Source organism: Grus americana, chromosome 19 (genome assembly GCF_028858705.1).
Source record: "Grus americana isolate bGruAme1 chromosome 19, bGruAme1.mat, whole genome shotgun sequence".
NCBI lineage: Eukaryota > Metazoa > Chordata > Aves > Gruiformes > Gruidae > Grus > Grus americana.
In genome coordinates, this window is record NC_072870.1 from 5,312,074 (window position 1) to 5,329,419 (window position 17,346).

General features: G+C 53.6%; 2 protein-coding genes across 5 annotated transcripts; one reads left to right on the forward strand and one right to left on the reverse strand.

The window, feature by feature from the left end:
• The first annotated feature begins 1,681 nt into the window (after nt 1-1,681).
• SLC46A1 (solute carrier family 46 member 1) lies at nt 1,682-6,578 on the forward strand. Its single transcript, XM_054847329.1, has 5 exons — nt 1,682-2,051; nt 2,164-3,016; nt 3,392-3,475; nt 4,482-4,638; nt 5,182-6,578. The coding sequence occupies exons 1-5, from the start codon at nt 1,803-1,805 to the stop codon at nt 5,255-5,257; spliced, it is 1,419 nt and encodes a 472-aa protein (XP_054703304.1). The 5' UTR covers nt 1,682-1,802; the 3' UTR covers nt 5,258-6,578.
• A 973-nt stretch (nt 6,579-7,551) lies between these two features.
• On the reverse strand, nt 7,552-17,132 carry SARM1 (sterile alpha and TIR motif containing 1). Of its 4 annotated transcripts, none has more exons than XM_054847326.1 (10): nt 16,142-17,132; nt 13,128-13,746; nt 12,735-12,947; nt 12,518-12,609; nt 11,817-12,052; nt 11,605-11,698; nt 10,922-11,111; nt 10,692-10,813; nt 9,933-10,102; nt 8,952-9,072 (listed from the first exon to the last, which is right to left on the reverse strand). In XM_054847326.1, exons 1-9 carry the CDS (start codon nt 16,600-16,602, stop codon nt 9,973-9,975), a joined length of 2,157 nt encoding a protein of 718 aa, XP_054703301.1. In that variant the 5' UTR covers nt 16,603-17,132; the 3' UTR covers nt 8,952-9,072; nt 9,933-9,972. The 4 variants fall into 4 exon arrangements, with proteins under 4 accessions (XP_054703299.1, XP_054703301.1, XP_054703300.1 ...); XM_054847325.1 differs by having other exon boundaries at nt 8,991-9,674; XM_054847327.1 differs by having other exon boundaries at nt 9,021-9,120.
• Between the last annotated feature and the right edge of the window lie 214 nt (nt 17,133-17,346).

The window sequence follows — 17,346 nt, forward strand, 5'->3', positions numbered from 1 at the left end:
TCAGTTGCCAGAGCTGCAAACTCACAGCTCTTTTGCAAGCTTGACTGAGGCACATTGCTCACAAGAAACAGCTTGTGTAACTGCCAATCCTGAGCTTTAGCATTTCACCCTTGGTACAAAAAGAATGAGAAAGAGCTTTCAAATGAATTATATTCCCTCGCATTTTTCCATCCACTTAATGTTGAATTAGTGCCTGAAAAGATGCAGTGACAAAATCAGCCAATGGCAAAGTAATTTTTCTACTTTTTACTCTTATGTCCTAAGGTTGCAATGAAAATCTGAAAGGAAACCTTGTTTTCACGTCTCTGTAACACGAAGGTTGGCCTCCAGCTGCAGCCTCACCTATGGGGTGTAAGTAACGGTGCAGAAGGACCTCAGCTAACAAATCGTGCCTGTTCTTTAGAAGCAGCACATCCGCAGTGATTGCTTCCACCCTTACGTGAGTCCTGTTACTTTCAAAGATGTTATAAATGAGCTCTGTACGTGTGTTACTGCAAAATGAATGGTTTATGTCTTCGGGGGATTTGTTAGAGCTTCACCTGTATCCATTAACACTCAATGGTGTCATAGGAGTGATGCCAATTTACGTTAATTTGGAACTACTCCAGTTTATATAAATGGGTTAATCTAACACTCTGAATTGTGCTCTTTGAATTTAAAGAACAACTTGGTCTTTGCTTATTGATCTGCTCTTCGAGGCAGACCAAACCTAACAGGAAACCTAATAGCACAGTGTCCTGGTTTTGGCTGAGATAAAGTTGGTTTTCTTTTTAGTAGCTGGTGTGGTGCTGTGGTTTGGATTTAGTATGAGAATGACGTTAACACCCTGATGTTTTTAGTTGTTGTGAGGTAGTTGTAGTGTCTACACTAAGTCGAGGACTTTTCAGCTTCCCACACCCTGCCAGGTGCACAAGAAGCTGGGAGAGCACAGCCAGGACAGCTGACCCAGACTGGCCAAAGGGATATTCCATACCATGTAATGTCATGCTTATGTATGGTGCATGCAACATATATAACTGGGGAAGCTAGCTGGGAGGCAGATTCACTGCTCGGAAAGAGACTGGCATCAGGTTGGTTGGTTGGTTTTTTCCTTTCTGCATGTGGTGAGCAATTGCATTTGTGTATCACTTGTTTGTTGTTGTTGTTGTCATAGTTGTTGCTATTGTTGTTATTGTTGTTATTCTCTCCCTTTGTTTTCCTATTAAACTGTCTTTATCTCAACCCATGAGTCTTGGGGTTTTTTTCCCATTCTCCTCCTGATCCCCTTGTGGGGGGAGCAAGTGGCTGCGTGGTGCTCAGTTACCGGCTGGGGTTAAACCACGACACACCCCAAACCTCGTGTGTTACAGTTTATAAGTTATTTTGTCCTTTAGAAAAAGAAGCATTTTCTAATGTGCTGTGAATTAACAGAAGTGATTACACATGGCTAACTACAACCTTCCTCAGATCCTAGTGCATTTAAAACGTTGATTGAGTAGAACTTTTCCTTTGCTCAAAGGTAAGAAAAAAACAGGTTTTAAGTTTAAATTTCTTTAACCATCAACAAGTAACACAACCGAAAGCTACACCTTTAGCAGGGACGCCACACCAAACCCTGCCGCCTGGTCTCACGGTACGTAACGCACCGCCCCAGCCGCCCCCTTCCTCGTTTTGCAGGAGGAAGAGCTACAGCCACACACAACCCCCCCGCCTCCCTCCGGGCTGCTGCCGGCTCCCCGGGCGGCGGGGCGGAGCGCGGCGGGGCCGGGCGGCGGGGCAGCCTGTCCCGGGCGGAGCACGCCGCTCCTCCGCCCCCCGCCGCCATGGCCGCGCCGCCGCTGCCGCCGCCGCAGCCCCCCGCCGCCCCGTCGCCGCCCGCCCGCCGCTGGTTGCCGCTGCCCGCCGCCGAACCGCTCCTCTTCTTGGCCACCCTGTCCCTCGGGCTGCAGGGCCCGCTCGCCACCCAGTACCTCTGGGACCGGCTGGGGGCCGAACGCGGCTACAGCGGCCCCAACGCCAGCAGCCCCGCCGGCTGCGGGAACGGCAGCGCCGACGATGACCCTTTGCGGCAGGTGGAAGAGCGGGAGGGGAGAGTTGGGGTGCTGCTGCGTCCCGGGGAGCGCCGGGACAGTGTTGGGGTGCTGCTGGCCCCCGGGCCTCAGGTGCCTGTTGTTTCTCTTGCAGGAGGTAGAAGCGCTGGTCTCCCACTGGAACCTCTGCATCAACCTGGGAGGCTTCTTTGTTGGTCTCTTCTCCGTGACTCTCTTTGGACCATGGAGCGACAGCGTAGGCCGCCGTCCAGCGCTCATCCTGCCGGCAGTGGGTATGGCCGTGCAAGCAGCCATCTATCTTCTCGTCATGTACCTGCAGCTGCACGTTGCCTACTTTCTCCTCGGACGTGTTTTGAGTGGCCTCATGGGAGACTACAACCTGATCCTGGCCAGCTGCTTCGCCTACGTGGCTGATACCAGCGACAAACGTGCACGTACATTTCGTGTCGCCATCCTCGAGGCGTGCCTCGGCATTGCGGGCATGCTGGCCAGCATCGGTGGCGGCCAGTGGCGCAAGGCTCAGGGGTACATCAACCCCTTTTGGCTCGTGCTTGCTGCTAGTCTTGCTGCCGCTCTCTACGCTGCTTTCTGTCTTCAGGACTCGGTGAAGCAGCAGAAACCAGCCAAGCTGTTCACGCTCAGTCATTACAAGGCTGTCTACAGGCTGTACACGGCCCCAGAACACTTGAGCTCCAGGCGGAAGCTTGCCCTTTACTCCCTGGCTTTCTTTCTTCTTGTCACAGTACATTTTGGAACCAAGGACCTCTTTGTTTTGTACGAGCTTGGCTCCCCTCTCTGCTGGGCTGCTGACCTCATTGGGTACGGCTCAGCCGCCAGTTACCTGGCTTACCTGAGCAGCCTGGGAGGGCTGCGGCTGCTGCAGCTCTGCCTTGAAGACACTTGGGTGGCAGAGATAGGACTGACCTCCAATATTTCTGGACTGGTTGTGATTTCTCTTGCTACTACAACACCACTGATGTTTACAGGTGATACTGAATTCTTAAATCCCTTTATTTCAGGCTCTTTGCTCAGAGGTGCCATTAGATGCAGGAGGGAGTTCAAGCACGTGGAGGAAGTTCTGCCTCCGTTTCAGCCTGTGTACCAACAAAATCATGGCATGCTAACAGCAGAGTTGGCATGTGGAAAGTTGAAAGTGCAACCATATAGTTCCTATAATATTGGGTTTCCTAGAAGCCATATTACGCTGCAGACGGACTAAAGTGCATTATGAGATGCAGGAGGTTGAACTGGGTCTCCATGTAAAAGGGAGAAACCGCCTGAAACTACATGTTTCTGGGGTTGACTTTGGAGACTTTATTTTTCAGCTGAGCTTTCCCTAATGTGCTGTATCTCGCTCACAGGTTATGGAATTCTGTTCCTTTCCATGGCAGCCACTCCAGTCATCAGAGCCAAGCTCTCCAAGCTGGTCAGTGAGGCGGAACAGGGTAAGGAATTAGCCACTAACCTTAAGCCAGGTCCTGAAACACTGTCTCATGGACCATTGAAACCAAACTGCTTTGGGAGGTTAGGACATCCTTAGCTCCTTTGGACTCCTGTGCCCCTGCATTCACCCTCAGGCCCAGGGTAACATTTTATTTTTTCAGAATAATTGTCAGTTTTAATCTAATTAAATTTGCTATATTTTCAAGATGAGGCCATTCATTCATCTGTTTGTTTCCAAAACTTTTACAAGGAGCAAGAGTTAAAATGGATTATAAAACAAGCAGAAAATAGTGATTTCCCTGACCATGACTCTTTTCTGTAGATCAGTAACAGTGGGAAGAAACCCAGTGTTGTTAGAGGGTTATATCATTGACCGTGGTGAAAGATCATGGATAATCCGTAGGAGGAGCGTACTTGCCTTTCTTCCAGTAATTTGTTTGGTGAGCTTGAACTTGTTGTTAAACACTGCAGAGGAATATCTCCGCAGGCAGGCAGAGGAGAGGAGGGAATTGAGGTGGGAAAGGTCGAAAAGTGATTTTGCACAATTCGTGTTTCTTATATTAGAATGAAGGTGGCGCACACTTGATACCGGATTTATGATGCTAAATCTATAAAATGCAGTCTTCTGTTGAACTTAATGTTTAACAAGCGATAAGATGTGCTTGCTTGATGCAGTAAACAGATCTATATAGCCCTGTCTAAAGCATTTACAATCCAGCTGATATATAATATCTCTGGTCAGCTCCAGTGATACAAATTCTGGAGGTCAGCGAGGTGGTCCTGGCTGCAGAGAAGCTGAGCTTGGCAGGCTTGGCCGGCCAGGCCAGCGCAGTGTGCCTGATTTCTGCTCCCAGTTCTTGCTTACCATGCTTGACAATGCAAACACCAGTTTTCTGATGGGAAGTGCAAACCCTTAGAAAGATTCACAGAATCCCACTGAAGGTGAGGCATTAAAGACATTTGCAGGCAGGGTTGTCTCACCGTTAACCTCTTAACTATCTTTTCCAGGTGCACTCTTTGCGTCTGTTGCCTGTGTGGAGGGGCTGTGTTCACTTGTGGCTACGGGAGTGTTCAACTCTCTCTACCCTGCCAGCTTGCACTTCATGAGGGGATTCCCATTTCTCTTTGGCGCTTTAATTCTTCTTATTCCAGCAGCTATTATTGGGTAATTTACTTCAAATTCCTAAACTTTGCCATAGGACCTCTGAAGTGTAATAGGAAAAATACTATTTACTCTACTTAGGATAGAGGCTCACAGTTTTTAAGGCATATTTTCAGTTATGCTTATGAGAGGGTGTTTAGTGCCCCAGTAAGCAGAGGTGCAGGTCCATTTCTTCTGGCATCTGAATCCTGGTGATAAACCAGCAGCCCGAGTAATGTAGCTGCTGACATTCAAAATGCTTCAGAGACTCACTCCACCCTCAGAATGGGATCCAAAATCTGGAGTTGAATTTGAAAGTCCTCTTTCATGGAAGAGGTGGAGCTCTCTTAGCAGTCTTTCTTCCTGTCATTTCTTTAATAATTAAAGCAAAAGTTGTGTCATGAAAGAAAACAAATTCCCTGATAAGTCCTGGAGAGACAATGTGTTGGAATTTGCAGTAGAGGTGCAACAGCTCCTGGCAGGGTCATTTTGTTCTGTTCCTTTGAAACTTAATTCAGCAACATCCCAGTGTGCCTTCGTAGGCTCTAACCGTTCTTTCTTTCTTAGGTGGATAGAAATCTGGGACTCAAACCATGACTACAGTCACTTCTCAGATGCTTCCCTGTCCCCTGCAGATGGCTGAGCAGCAACTTAGCAACAAGGAGTTGGCCACTGTCCATCTGAAGACTGCTTTTTATTCTTCCCTTGAAGGACAGATTAGTGTGGGAGGGACACCCTGCTTGTCCTTGCTAGTTTTTAAATGCCAAATAGTTGGAAATCAGGGCTCTGACTACCAGTAAGAACTTGATTTGCAGATGTGAATGCTGCCTCACCGTTGTGTTGGCTCATCTGTCAGAGAAAACCCAAGAGACCCAAAAGCCAATCAAGAGTAAAGTTAGTGGTTTGAGGTTTGGTGGGGAGGGAAAGTTCTGTGGCATGCTTTTAGCGGTGAGAGAGGACTGAATTCTGGTTTAATTGCCAAAAGCGTTCCCTTCTGAGTGCTACAGTGTGCAGCAGATGAGCTGGTGGTGTGCGTGAGGCCCAGACCAAAGCCTGCAGAGCAAGACTAAAGCAGAGGTAGTCCAACCATGTGCTGCTGAGGAGAAAGATCTGTGCTCCAAGTCAGCATGTTATCAATAAAAGTCATACGAATGTTGCGTGCCAGGCTAGGCTCCTTCAGAAATCCTTACGATGAGCGGTAGTTTAGCGCAGGAGTGCTATTTCTGTCCTTCCTGACTAAACTGGCTTTAGCTTCTCAAGCGAGAGGTATCCTGGGGAGAGAATCTAATGCATTAAGTGCTTGTGGCGAGGAGTGCCAGTGGCGTCTCCTGCCTGCAGCTCAGCCCAGGGTTTCAAAGGTCCTTTTGAGAAGTAATAGCTCATGTGAGAATACTAAGGTGCAAGTAGGTGCCTTAATTGACAGTTGCCAAAACTGATGAAAGTTAAGGCTAAAATTGACAAAATTGGGCCTCCCTAACTGAAGATCCTTACCTTATAAATTTGAGGCACCAGCTGTGATAAGTGTGCCCCAGCATCATGTGAAATCACTGCTCTGCTCATGGCAGAGCCAGAACCAGTCCTTCCTCATCCACACACAGCGCTCTTGGGATGGGGTGGTGTGGGAACAGGACTAGTGTCTTCAGAGGTAAATTTTTTGTTGTATGGGTCATAAATTTGTGTCAGTGACCTCACGTCTGCTGCCCTTCTCAGAATATGTTGGTGCCAACAAGCAAACCCCATGTTCATGGTATTCATAATTGTTCTTTTCAAAGCATTAACTGTATTGCCTCAATCCTATTTTCTTTAAACTGCCATAAACCAGCAGTTCAGTGTACGCGGCATTGCGCACAGTTCAGATGCATGCGATAATGTCCTTAACTGTGAAATTGCTTAGCAGACGTTACTTTCAGAATGAATAAAACCTCCATTCTCTTTTATGGTTCATAAAAAGATAGCTTTTCTCATACAGCTGTTGAAGTCATTTGTCCTTGCCTCATCCTGTGCTTCTCCCCATTATTTTCATGCTGCTTTCTTTATTCAGGACTCTGCAGTAAAGAAGCAGCAGCATGAAGTTACCTGCCTTGCGGAGAATGAGTGTGTGAGAGTCCCGAGTCAGAAAAAAATGCAGATTTGGGACTTGCAAGCAGCCAAAACTTGCTTTTCCTGAACATCGGAGTAACACGTGTGGGAGTGCTTGCTCGGTAACCTGTTCTTCAATATGCAGTAAATGTGAAATGCTTATATACAGCTTTGTTCCCTGTTCAGTATGAATTTGTGATAAAAGCAGGAGAATTGGGCAGTAGAAAAGCAGGGGGTGGAGAAGTACGGAGCCTTTGAGAACTTGGTGTTATGCCACTTGATCTGTGTAGTTGTGCCAGTGGACATAGGCAGGAGTTATGTGTCTGATTGATGGGCTAAGCCTGGAATTAGGCTCCCTGAGGAACAGGGCATGCTGTGAGCATTGCGTTAGTGTTTGTAGCTGAACCGATTGTGAAATCTTCACCAACAGACTCCATAGATGCCAGTGCTAGCAGCTGCTCAGTGTTGCGCAGTGAAGTGAAACTTGTGTACCAGCTCTGCTTTTCTGTTTGTGTCAGTGTGCTTGCAAAGGAGAAATTCAGTAGGAACTATTATGCTCTATTACAAAAAAATCAAAAAAGTTTTTCTGGGCTGTCCTCCAAGAACTACAGCCGTGAAGTAAATACACGATCCGTGTGTTGTGACTGTGGGCAGCAGGTAGAGCCCCTGGGGATGCAGTGAGCTACATCAGTCCGTGCAAAGATGAGCCTGAACTGTGGGTCCCACAGAGAGTGGTGCCTGGAGAATGTCAGCTCTGCTGCCCCTTCAGAGGATGAGCAAGCGTGACAGCAAGAGAGAGCAGGTGTGAGAAGGCTGCAGGGAGAGAAGCGTGGGACACAAATGGAGAAGAGGTGGAGATTTAGAGTATAAACCAAATTTATTAATCGCGTCTGATAGAACAACTTTAAACACTTTCTGACATGACACAGCAGAGGAAGGGTGAGAACAGAAGGGTTCATTTCCTTGAGACTGCTCAGGCTGGAAGGGGCTGGGGATGGGATGTTTTGTCAGGAGCAGGGCGAGTTCCTTAAGGTGGAGATAACTGAATGATGGGGAAACGGGAAGAGTCACGGTCTGGACCGCTGGAGCATGAGATGGGATCTCACTGCAGGTGAGACACCTAAGCTGTAGAGGACAAGTAAATCTCTACGCTGAATGGTGGGTGAGGAGGTTAACTGCTAGAGAGCTCCTGGGAAACGACGCAATAATCTTAGTGTGTATTATTGTAGGGAGAAAAATCCTGAGGACTGTTTGTGTGGGACTCCTTCAGTGGCCACAGAGGTCTTGACATTCAATTAGTTACTCAAGACTTCTCCCTGAAGCAGCTCACAAGTGGCTTTTATCCTTTGGTAGATTCACCTTTGGGCTCATCTGCTGGATTCCTCATATTTAATCTGGAGATTAGATAGATTCTATTTCTGATGAGTGCTGGGCAGATATAGCTATTAACCTTTCACTGCAGAGCAAAGATGCCATTAACTGTGAGCTGATAAGAACTATCCATAAAGCTGTGATTAAGCACCAGAATTTAACTATTTTTTTCCTTTTTCCCCCCTCACATGTTCATGGATCGAAGCCAAAAGGAAACGTGTTTGTGTTCCTGCCAATTAAGGCAGGCAGCGAGGCTTTGGGGACAGCCAGAAGAAGGACGAGGTGGCTGAGATTCCTCATCACCTCCTGAAAGGGTTGAGTTTTCTTGAGCAGGGACAGGCAAAGGAGCTTGCTGCTTCTGCAGGGTGGAGCATCAGCCTGGTCTGAGGGCAGGCTGGCATTCCCTGGGCATGGCTTGCTCTTCCTCCTGTGCGTGCTCTGAATGAGGATGTGTTTTTGCATTATTTACTTTGCTCTGCATAAAAAAAAGACAAGCTCAGGTAGGAACTGCAATTTCTGGTCCTAATTGCACAATGGCATGTTGTTGAGAGCCTGCTCGCCCTCAGAGCAGGTGTGAGAAGCAGGACAAGGCTGGGAATGCAGAACTCGGGGGAGGTGTGTTGGGGTTCCCGTGGTTCCTCACCTCCGGCATTAGCAGCCGGTGCTGCCAGTCCTGCTCCCAACCGGTCCTCATGCCTGGCAGCCTCCGCCTGCCCTTCGCATTGACTTTGCTCTTTCCTGATATTTCAAAGTGAGTTGCTGCAAAAAGACCTGGTGGGCATTGAGGTCAGCAGAAAGAAACAAATACTGCTTGGCATTGCATCCAGCAGAGAGCAGCGACAACCCTGAGGAGCTTAGCCAGGGCTAAGTGCAGCAGAGAGATACGCCAGCTCCTGTTTGAAGGAACAGACCACAGGAGATCTGCTGTGGAGCACCAACAACAGAACGAAGTTCAGCCAGTGTATAATAACTCCCCAAGTAGAGTACAGCGATTAGCATCTTCCGTATCTGCGTGGATATATGTTTTCCAGAGTCACCAATCCAGTCTCCTATGCCCTAGAAGTACAGACCTGATAAAGTGGTAAAGCTGAGACATCAGACGGAGGGAAGGGGGTTGTTTTTAAAGCACTTTTTGCAAAGACCCTGCCAAAACTTCATGTGATTTAAACCCAAACTGCTATTGCCAGAGTTAAGAGCACAAAGTGGTTTTGCAGCATTAGGAGGTGAAAGGCCCTCAAGGAGGGAACGATCTCCTGTGATAAAGGGACGTTACTGAGAAAGAGAAAGCTTCTGCTGAGCAGTTTAGAAGCCTCTGTGTGTTATCTTTCCCAAACATGGGGATTTCGTTAGGGCTTAGCTTTTATTTGCCCTTTCCTGCTCCCAGCTTCTGACTGCAACGATATTCCTGTGGCACCCAGCAGAGGCCACGCGATGCTTATGGACCGTTCCCTCTCAACTGCTCTTCTCTCTTGCATGTCCTCTTGTGATGTACCCCTCACCAGTTCCCCGGCTTTCGGTCCTCAGAAGATCCCTCCTCTTCAGACACATTTCTGGGGGAAGCTACAGCCATTTCCAGGGGGTCTGGACGGTGTCGGTCTCCCTCGCGTCCCCTGTATTGTGGGAGGCGTAGCCTGCATGTCCTGCCATCCCGAGGGAGGATGTGGAAGACAACTCCTCCATCCCAGAGTCCACCCTGGCTTGGCTTACCAGGCACCATGTGAGGGAGTACTGGCCTCTTAGCCAGGGGCTTGCATTTGGAGTGTGAAGGGGGGGGCTAAGGAGCCACAGGGCTTGGCTCAAGCCAGGGTACAAAGATGGGGAAAAATCTAGAGGGAGGAATTTGGCTCCACATAAAAAAGGGGGATCACCTGGGAAGTCTCTGGAGGGGATGAGGGAGCCGTGCTGGTTCTAGCTCTGCCCCAGGGAGGGCAAGCAGTCCAGGCCGTTCTCTGACCCAGCCGAGGAGTCCCGGGATGAACGGCCCTGGAGAAAGCGGATGATTTTGTCAATCGTGGCCTCCTGGTACTCGTGGGACCACCTGTGTTCGAGGCGAAAATTTCCGTTAATTTTTCTGTTGCACGAGGTGCCATGAGATAGCTCAGTGCATTCGGGTCAGGAGCCAGAGAGCCCTCTCCTCCACCCTAGCTCTCTGGGAGCACCCTTTTGTCCCCTGGAAAACTGAGGAACGCTGGATGCTGCAGGAAAGCCCCTTCCCCTGTGCCCTGCCTGGAGGGCTACGAGCAGGTTGGGGGGTGCCAGCCTGGAGCACTGCTGCACGGAGGGGGAGCAGGAGGCGAGAGAAACCCAGGCGAGCTGCAAAATCTGCCGGCATCACCCGTGCCTGAGGGGCTGGGGGCACGAGGGTGGGCATCCTCCCCGCAGCAGTGGGGTGGGGAGCTCTGGTATCCAGGGCAGCCCCAAGAACAAAAATAGCCAAAGGGTTATTTATGATGGGGACCTTTGCTCCCTTCATGCTCCGCAGTACCTGCAGTGACTCACCTCGCCTTTGGCCTGTTCTGCCTCCCTCATCCCTTTCTCCCAATTTCCTCGTGCTCTTTACTACTGCTTTTGCAAGCCGTTCTCTCCAGGTGTCAAGGAATGCCATGGCACAGGTTCCTTTTACTTACTTGATACCATTAAATTTCAGGACAGCCCTCATGTCCTTGGGAAGCGTTTCTGGGTCTGGCCACTCAAAATGGTCTGTAACAGGTACAATGTTCTTTCCAGAGTTCAGGGCTGTCACAATCTCCTGCAGGAACATGCAAGTGCTCAGGCTATGGCTCGTGTCAGCCCATCACCAGTCCCCTCCTGCTCCAACATCCACCAAGCTCCCACCTGATGGCATCGCGTCTCCTACCTTGTGCACCCAGTCCTTGCACTCGGGGTCTCCCATGCATTTATCCAGTGCGTTTGGCGAGAGGACCAGCACAAAATTGCGGGCGCTCATGACGCTTTGGGTCAGCTTGTCCTCGAACTTCCCAGCCTCCAGCTTCTCCACATCGATGAACACGCTGAAGCCGTGCAGCTGCAGGTGGACCTTCAGCAGGCTGGTGGCGAGAGGAGGCAGCACCGTGAGGAGAGCTACTGCCAGCGCCTGGGGTTCACGCGCTCTCCCACCACGTTGGCCAAGACGTGGTGAGATAGAGGAGCAGCAAACGGGCTCCCACAGAGAATGGCACGGTCCTTGAGATGCCAGCTGCCAGCCCAGCCTGCTTACAGCTCTCTGGCCCACGCAGAAAACACGGGAGCTGGACGTTAACTCCCTGCTGTGATCCCCTACAGCCCCACGAGCACAGCGTGAGAAAAGGGTAAGTCAGTGTGAAAGAGGGACAGGGTGGCAGTGACAGGACAGAGAATGAGCCTGTCCACCGCGCAGCTTTTGGCACACGTTGTCCCCGTTTGCACTGCAGCTTTTAACAGCCTCCCCCTCCTCCCCGCTGCAGCCTGCGGCTCTCCCAGCTCCACGCTCTTCCCATGACTGATCGCCAGCCTTTGCTCTGGGCTCCAGCCCAGCACCATCAGGTTGTCTGCAGGACTCACCTGGCCAGCTGCGACCCGGTGCTCCTCCGGTAGCTGATAAATACATCAGTGCCATCAGATGCGGTTTGCAGCGTTATAGGGGAGTGAAGCATTTCTAGGCAGAGCAAACAGCAACCAAAAGTTAAAAGCACCCAACAACTCATCCCAAACAACCCTCAATACTCGCCCCCACCCGCCTGCTCGGGCGCAGTGAGCAGCAGCGGGACCCGCACCCCTTGCAGCAGTGAGGATACGGACGCGGTGGAAGCCCGTGTTGATGTGACAGTCCTCCTGCAGCTGCTGCTCCGTCACCCGGTGCAAGAAGTTGCGGTTGATGCCGCATGTCAGCAGGTTGTACGTGTACTGACGAAACTTGGGGTCGATGCTGCCCAGCCAGTCGGCCAGGTTGCTGCGGTCGCAGGTGGAATAGTTTGTGAAGGTCTTCAGCTCTGTCAGCTCCCGGAAAAACCTGGCAGAGAAATAAATGAAAGCGAGGAGTGGGGAGGGGAGGGGAGGCTGCTGGACCAGATGGGATCTAGAGACATTGGGTACCACATCTTTGAGGACCAGGACACAGGAGAGAGTGCAGCTACTGCTGTGGTGAAGAATGAGCTAAAGAAATAAAGAGATGAACTGCTCTTCAGGACACGGAGGTATGAGGAGCTCAGCTAAGGGAGGAGAAGTTCGGGTGAGGTCCCATCTTTCTGGGTAACTTGCAGGATCCCACCTCCCCTGTGCCATAGGTGGTCTCTCCCCATCCCACACCTCTCCCGTGCACTGGCCCCATCGCAGGAATCTCTCTGGGACTGCATGCTGCACTGCAAAAACCCTGGCAGTCTGGGTTTTGCATTTTGAGGATCTCTGCTCTTGTCTCTGCCAGAAGGGAAAGGCACAGACCTTTTCCTTGGCTCTGCCACCATGGTGATGGTCCTACCTCTTCCGAGTGATGCTGGAGTCCATCCCCAAATCCTCCTGCAGCTCCTCCTCTGTCAGTCTCAGGAGAATGTCCCCATCCACCTGATGGTCCTGCCAAGAGAAATCCAGGCTGGAAAAATCCCAAGAAAAGCTGTTGGGTGAGATGCTTACACCTCTGCTGCAAGATGGGGCAAAAGGGCCCACCCAGGTGTCCCTCTCCCAGCACACAGCCCTACCAAGAAGCTCTGGCAGTATTTGTTGAATCCAATCTGCTGCAGCCACGTCTGCACCTCACAGGGCTTCCAGTTGGGAACTGTGGGCAGGATGCGCCGAGGAACCTCCTCCCCTATCATGCGCAGCACCTTTTTGGCCAGGGAGGAGGTGGTGCTGCTGGTGGAGTAGCACACTATCCTCTTCAGGCTCTGCGTAGCCCCAATCTCACTGAAAATCTGGGGACACAAAGAGAAGAGACAACACTTTGCTTTCCCTCCTCCTCCCCACAACCTGTGCCAAGCCGTTGAAGGACCACGGTGCTCGGTGAGCTCGTAGGAGAGCAAAGGACACCAAGATGCAGTTATGGCACCCCTTCCCATTTGCATCCCCTTCCTTCAGGCCAACCTACCCTTTACCTTTGTTTTCTTCTGCCTGGTTTTGATGGCAGCCTCCGTGCAGAGGTAGAAGGCAGCGATGCACTGCGCTTCCAGCCGCGAGCTGTCCAGCAAGGGTACCAGCCGCTGCAGGTCGTCTGCCGTCCTCCCCTGGCTGTTGTCGCTGCTGCCCAACATCTCACAGGCGAACTGCTCCGGATCCAGCGAGGCGATGAACGGCTCCACCAGAGCCAGTGTCCCTGAGCGCTCCACCTCCTTCTCGATTTCTTTGTTAGTGGCCAGCACTGTGATGGCCAGGCACGCGTGCAGACGGATTAGATCATCATCTCTTGAGAACACCAGTGGGAAAAGCCACTCCGCCGTCCTCTTCTCGATCATCAGGCGCTGGTTGGCCTGCCCTCCGTACATGGCACAGTTGGCCAAGGCCATGGCGCAGTGCCGTAGCACAATGGGGTCCGTCCAGCGGCACCAGTAGAGGATAGCATCCAGGCCTCCATCAGAGATGAGCTGGAAACAGGTCTCCTCGGTGTGTTTGAACATGTGCTCCAGGATACCGGAGACGCTCTGCGCCAGCTGAGGAACATCTCGCTCCTTGGCTAAGTTCAGAATCACTCCCAGACCGATCCGAGCGATCCGATCCCTGCAGGAAGGAGGCACAGGCAGGTGAGGGGCAGACGGCCATGCAGGGAGTGAGAATGGTGACTGGCCTGTGAACTGCCCCGTGCTTCGGTGGTGTTTGCCCCATGACAGCGAGATGTTTCCCTGCAGAACGTGGCTGCCAGATATGCTGTCAGGCTGCGGTGCAGTGAGATGCGACAGGCTGGTGTTGGAAGAACCTGTCTGGGCCTGATGGAAGAGCTTGTGATGGGGCAGGATGTGGGGTTGCATAGCCCAGGACCACCATGCTGGGGCTCTCGTGCTCAAGGTAAGACATACGTAGCGATTAACAGCTCAGGGAAGGCTAATGCCATGGGAGACGTGTGAGAGATGGGGATCTGCCCATCCTGAGATGGCAGCGTGGAGGTGGCTTGGAGGAAAGCTCTTTATTTCCCCAATCCTGTGCTCTCCTAGAAGAGAGGACGGCAAGAGCCTGGGGGCAGGCAGCCGAGGGCCACCAGCTGCTGCTCGGCCACAGCTGGCCTTGGGAGCCCCATGCTGCGAGGGTGGTCTTAAAATGACACCGGAATGGGGCTGTGCCCCCGAGGCATGAAGGGGAAAACGATGGGCTCTTGGCTGCCCTCCCATGAGCTTGGGGCAAGGGGGCAGCTCCACCTCTGGCCTGAGAAATGGTGCCGTGATGGAGCTGCTCCATTCACAAGGCACGAGCGCTGGGGCGGATGCTCCGTGCTGTGCTGCTCATGAGGGCGGTGGTGCCTTTGGCCCCCAGCGATGGTGGGGTGAAGGCATGCCAGCCTCCCCGCGCTGGCAGGCGGGAAGAGCGTTTCTGGGAAGCCTGTGGCCCTCATGGCTCACGCTGACCTTGGGGTGGATTTGGCAGCAAACACTGTGGAGAGCTCTGGAAAAAGAGCCCTCAGCCTGGGACTGGCTCCAAGCCAGGACTCGGCCACGGAGCTGGATGACAAACACAGCCCTGCCAGGTCATCAACTCCCCGGAGACACGGGATGGAACCAGGACCAGTCCAGCTCCTGGCTGAGCACAGATGCTGGGAGGGGTCTCTAAGCCAGACACTTGGACCCAGGGAAAGACCCCACAGCTCCTTGCCATCGCTCACAGGCTGATGGTGGGTCAGGCTGTGGGGAGCGAGGGGCTGGGGGCCCCTGGCTGGTCTGAGATCCTGGCCCATGACCTGCTCCTGGAGCAGAGACGGCAACTCTGGCAGCTGCTTTCTCTTGCCAGGAAGCTAAGTGCTCAATTCAGACTGTACCAGTGATGTTTCCTGGGATTAATTCCACTCTAATGGACTTTCCCAATTTAGATGTTCCTTCTTTTTGCCTGCCAGTGCGTGCAGCAAGGCCCAGGCTGTAAGTCCACAACCTTACAGCAAGACACATCGCCCATGAAGCTGGAGGAAGACCGTAAACTTTGGCCAGGCTTCCTCGACACACTCCCGAAGCCGTGGCTGGGGCTGGCTGGGCTTGGGCACACCGAGGGCGAGCAGAGCTGGCAGAGCCACGTGTTTGCCTGCAGCGTCCCACAACAGGAAAGCCTGATCCTGACTCAGCTGGAAGCAGGTCTACAGCTCCTCCCTGGGACAGGCATGCTGCCGGGGCATGCCAAACCAGGGGCAGGGCAGAGCGTGTTTGCGGTGTTTGAAGGGTGAGCTGCGTGCGGGCACTGCATCAGCACTGCTGTGCATTTAGATGTGTGGGATGCCACGTGTGCACAGGCCCCCTCATACATGTGCTCATATATACAGACAATACGCTCCCACCCCATGTGCGAGGAGCTTTGGCAGAGCCAGCCCCACACCGCTCACCTGTCCTGGGGCGCAGCACACACATCTCCAGCCTCTGAGCTAGGGGCCACGGGCTGGGGGGCTCAGGGGGCCACCGGCCCGCTGGCCCCCTCCTTATGGCCTCGCTCCAGCCCTGGTCAGCAGCAGAAAGTCTCTGGGAACCAGCTTCATCCTCCTCCTCCTGCTGCAGTTATGGCTATGGGGGAGTTGTGTCTCATCCTTGGGGTCAGATGCTCTGAGCCAGCCAAACCGACCCAGCTCAGCCACGAAGGGTGTCTTGGGCATGTCTGGGTGCCCCAGGCTGAGGGTGGCTCATGAGGACACCCCGATCCTCACCAGCATCCCATGACCTGGGGCTGGTCCTCCTCCCTCCAGCCATGGCGGTGGGGGGGCGGGGAGGGGGCAGGTCATGCCATTGCCTGGGCGTGATCAGCAAATTGGGGACCCCCGTGTGCAAGTGCCACGTGTGGGGGGACGCGGTGTGGAGCCGAGGGGATTCGATGCCCCAGGGGTGTGGGTGGGATGGGTGGAGGAAATCCCTGCTGTGCTGGGGGTGGTGGGCGCACCCGCGGTGGGGAGGGCCGTGCCTGGCGGGGAAGGGGCTCTTTGCAGACTCACCTGTTTTCTGCCACCAGGATCTGCTCCAGGAGTTTCCCCGCCTGGCACTTGGTCTCCAGCTCTGCCGTGTACAGCAGGTTCAGCAGCAGGTCCAGGCCTCCCTCCAGGCGCATCACGTCGCACAGCACTTTGGCCACATCCCTCCCCAGCGTGGGCATCCCCCAGGCTTCCTCCACCAGCTGGAAGACCTCGGCGATGGCCTTCCTCAGCTCCGCAGGGCCGGCCGCCTGCTTGGCACGGGCAATGGCCTGGTGCAGGGCGGGCAGGATCCGGTCCAAGGCTGCCCGCACATCGGTGTTCACCCCGGGGGAAACCTCCCGGTGCTCCCTGGAGCTGCCCCCGCCTGCCCAGCTGCCCGCCTGGCTCACACACTCGGGCACCACCAGCCTCTCCGCACCCGACATGGCAAAGAACCGGCACAGTTTATAGAGGGAGACGAGCAGGGTGAGCACCATCGGCATCTCCTAGCGCAGCATCCTCTGTCACCCACCCACCGGGAGCACCCGGACAGGGCCACCACGCTCCTTGGGGGGGGCCGGAGCTGGCCGGGGCGGGGGGGAGGCGCAGGAGGGGGGACGGGGCTGGTCCGGGGTCCAGCCGCAGGGCTGGGCTGCCGGGTCCCTGTCCCCTCCCTGCCCTGCCGGGATGCGGAGCTGGAAGCGGTGGCAGGAGCCTCCTTCCCCGAGCCAGACTCAGCATCTCAGGTCCTCAGGGCTGATGTCACCCCGCGCAGGCGCCGCCTCTCCAAGGAGGGGCTCATCTCTGGGCAGCAGCATCCCCTTCCTCGCTGCAGATGCTCTGGCGTCACCCCAGACCCCTCCTTTCCCAGCCCTCCGCCTGTCCGCCCTGAGCCGGGGCTTGTCCCCTTGTCCTCATGGCCCATGTCCGTCCCCCCCGTCGTGTGTGTGTGTGTGTGTCCCCCTTGCCCGAGCTGCTGCGGAGCCTGCGGTCGCCCCCACGGCAGGCAGGGCCCCCCAGCCGCTGTTTGTGCAGCAGGTCTCTCCGGGCTGGAAGCAGAGGGCCATGCCCCGCGGTGGCGATGGTCACGGAGTGGTTTTGTGGCCATCCCGGCACTGCGTTTTGAACCCGTTTGGTATCCGGGCGGGGGGGTAGGGGGTGGGCGGTAAATAGCTGCCTTTGCGTGGTGGAAATTCAGAGCAGCTCTTCTGGATGGGCTCGGGATTTGCATGATAAAAGAAAGAGCA

Bases quoted from the DNA above. Each gene is read 5' to 3' on its own strand.
- SLC46A1 (XM_054847329.1), top strand. From the start codon at position 1,803: ATGGCCGCGCCGCCGCTGCCGCCGCCGCAGCCCCCCGCCGCCCCGTCG. The intron at 3,017-3,391 runs GTGATACTGAAT...TCTCGCTCACAG, and splicing joins AACACCACTGATGTTTACAG to GTTATGGAATTCTGTTCCTT. The intron at 4,639-5,181 runs GTAATTTACTTC...TTTCTTTCTTAG, and splicing joins ATTCCAGCAGCTATTATTGG to GTGGATAGAAATCTGGGACT.
- SARM1 (XM_054847324.1), bottom strand. From the start codon at position 16,602: ATGCCGATGGTGCTCACCCTGCTCGTCTCCCTCTATAAACTGTGCCGG. The intron at 12,053-12,517 runs GTAGGACCATCA...TTTCTCTGCCAG, and splicing joins TCCAGCATCACTCGGAAGAG to GTTTTTCCGGGAGCTGACAG. The intron at 11,699-11,816 runs GTGCGGGTCCCG...TGCTCTGCCTAG, and splicing joins TATCCTCACTGCTGCAAGGG to AAATGCTTCACTCCCCTATA.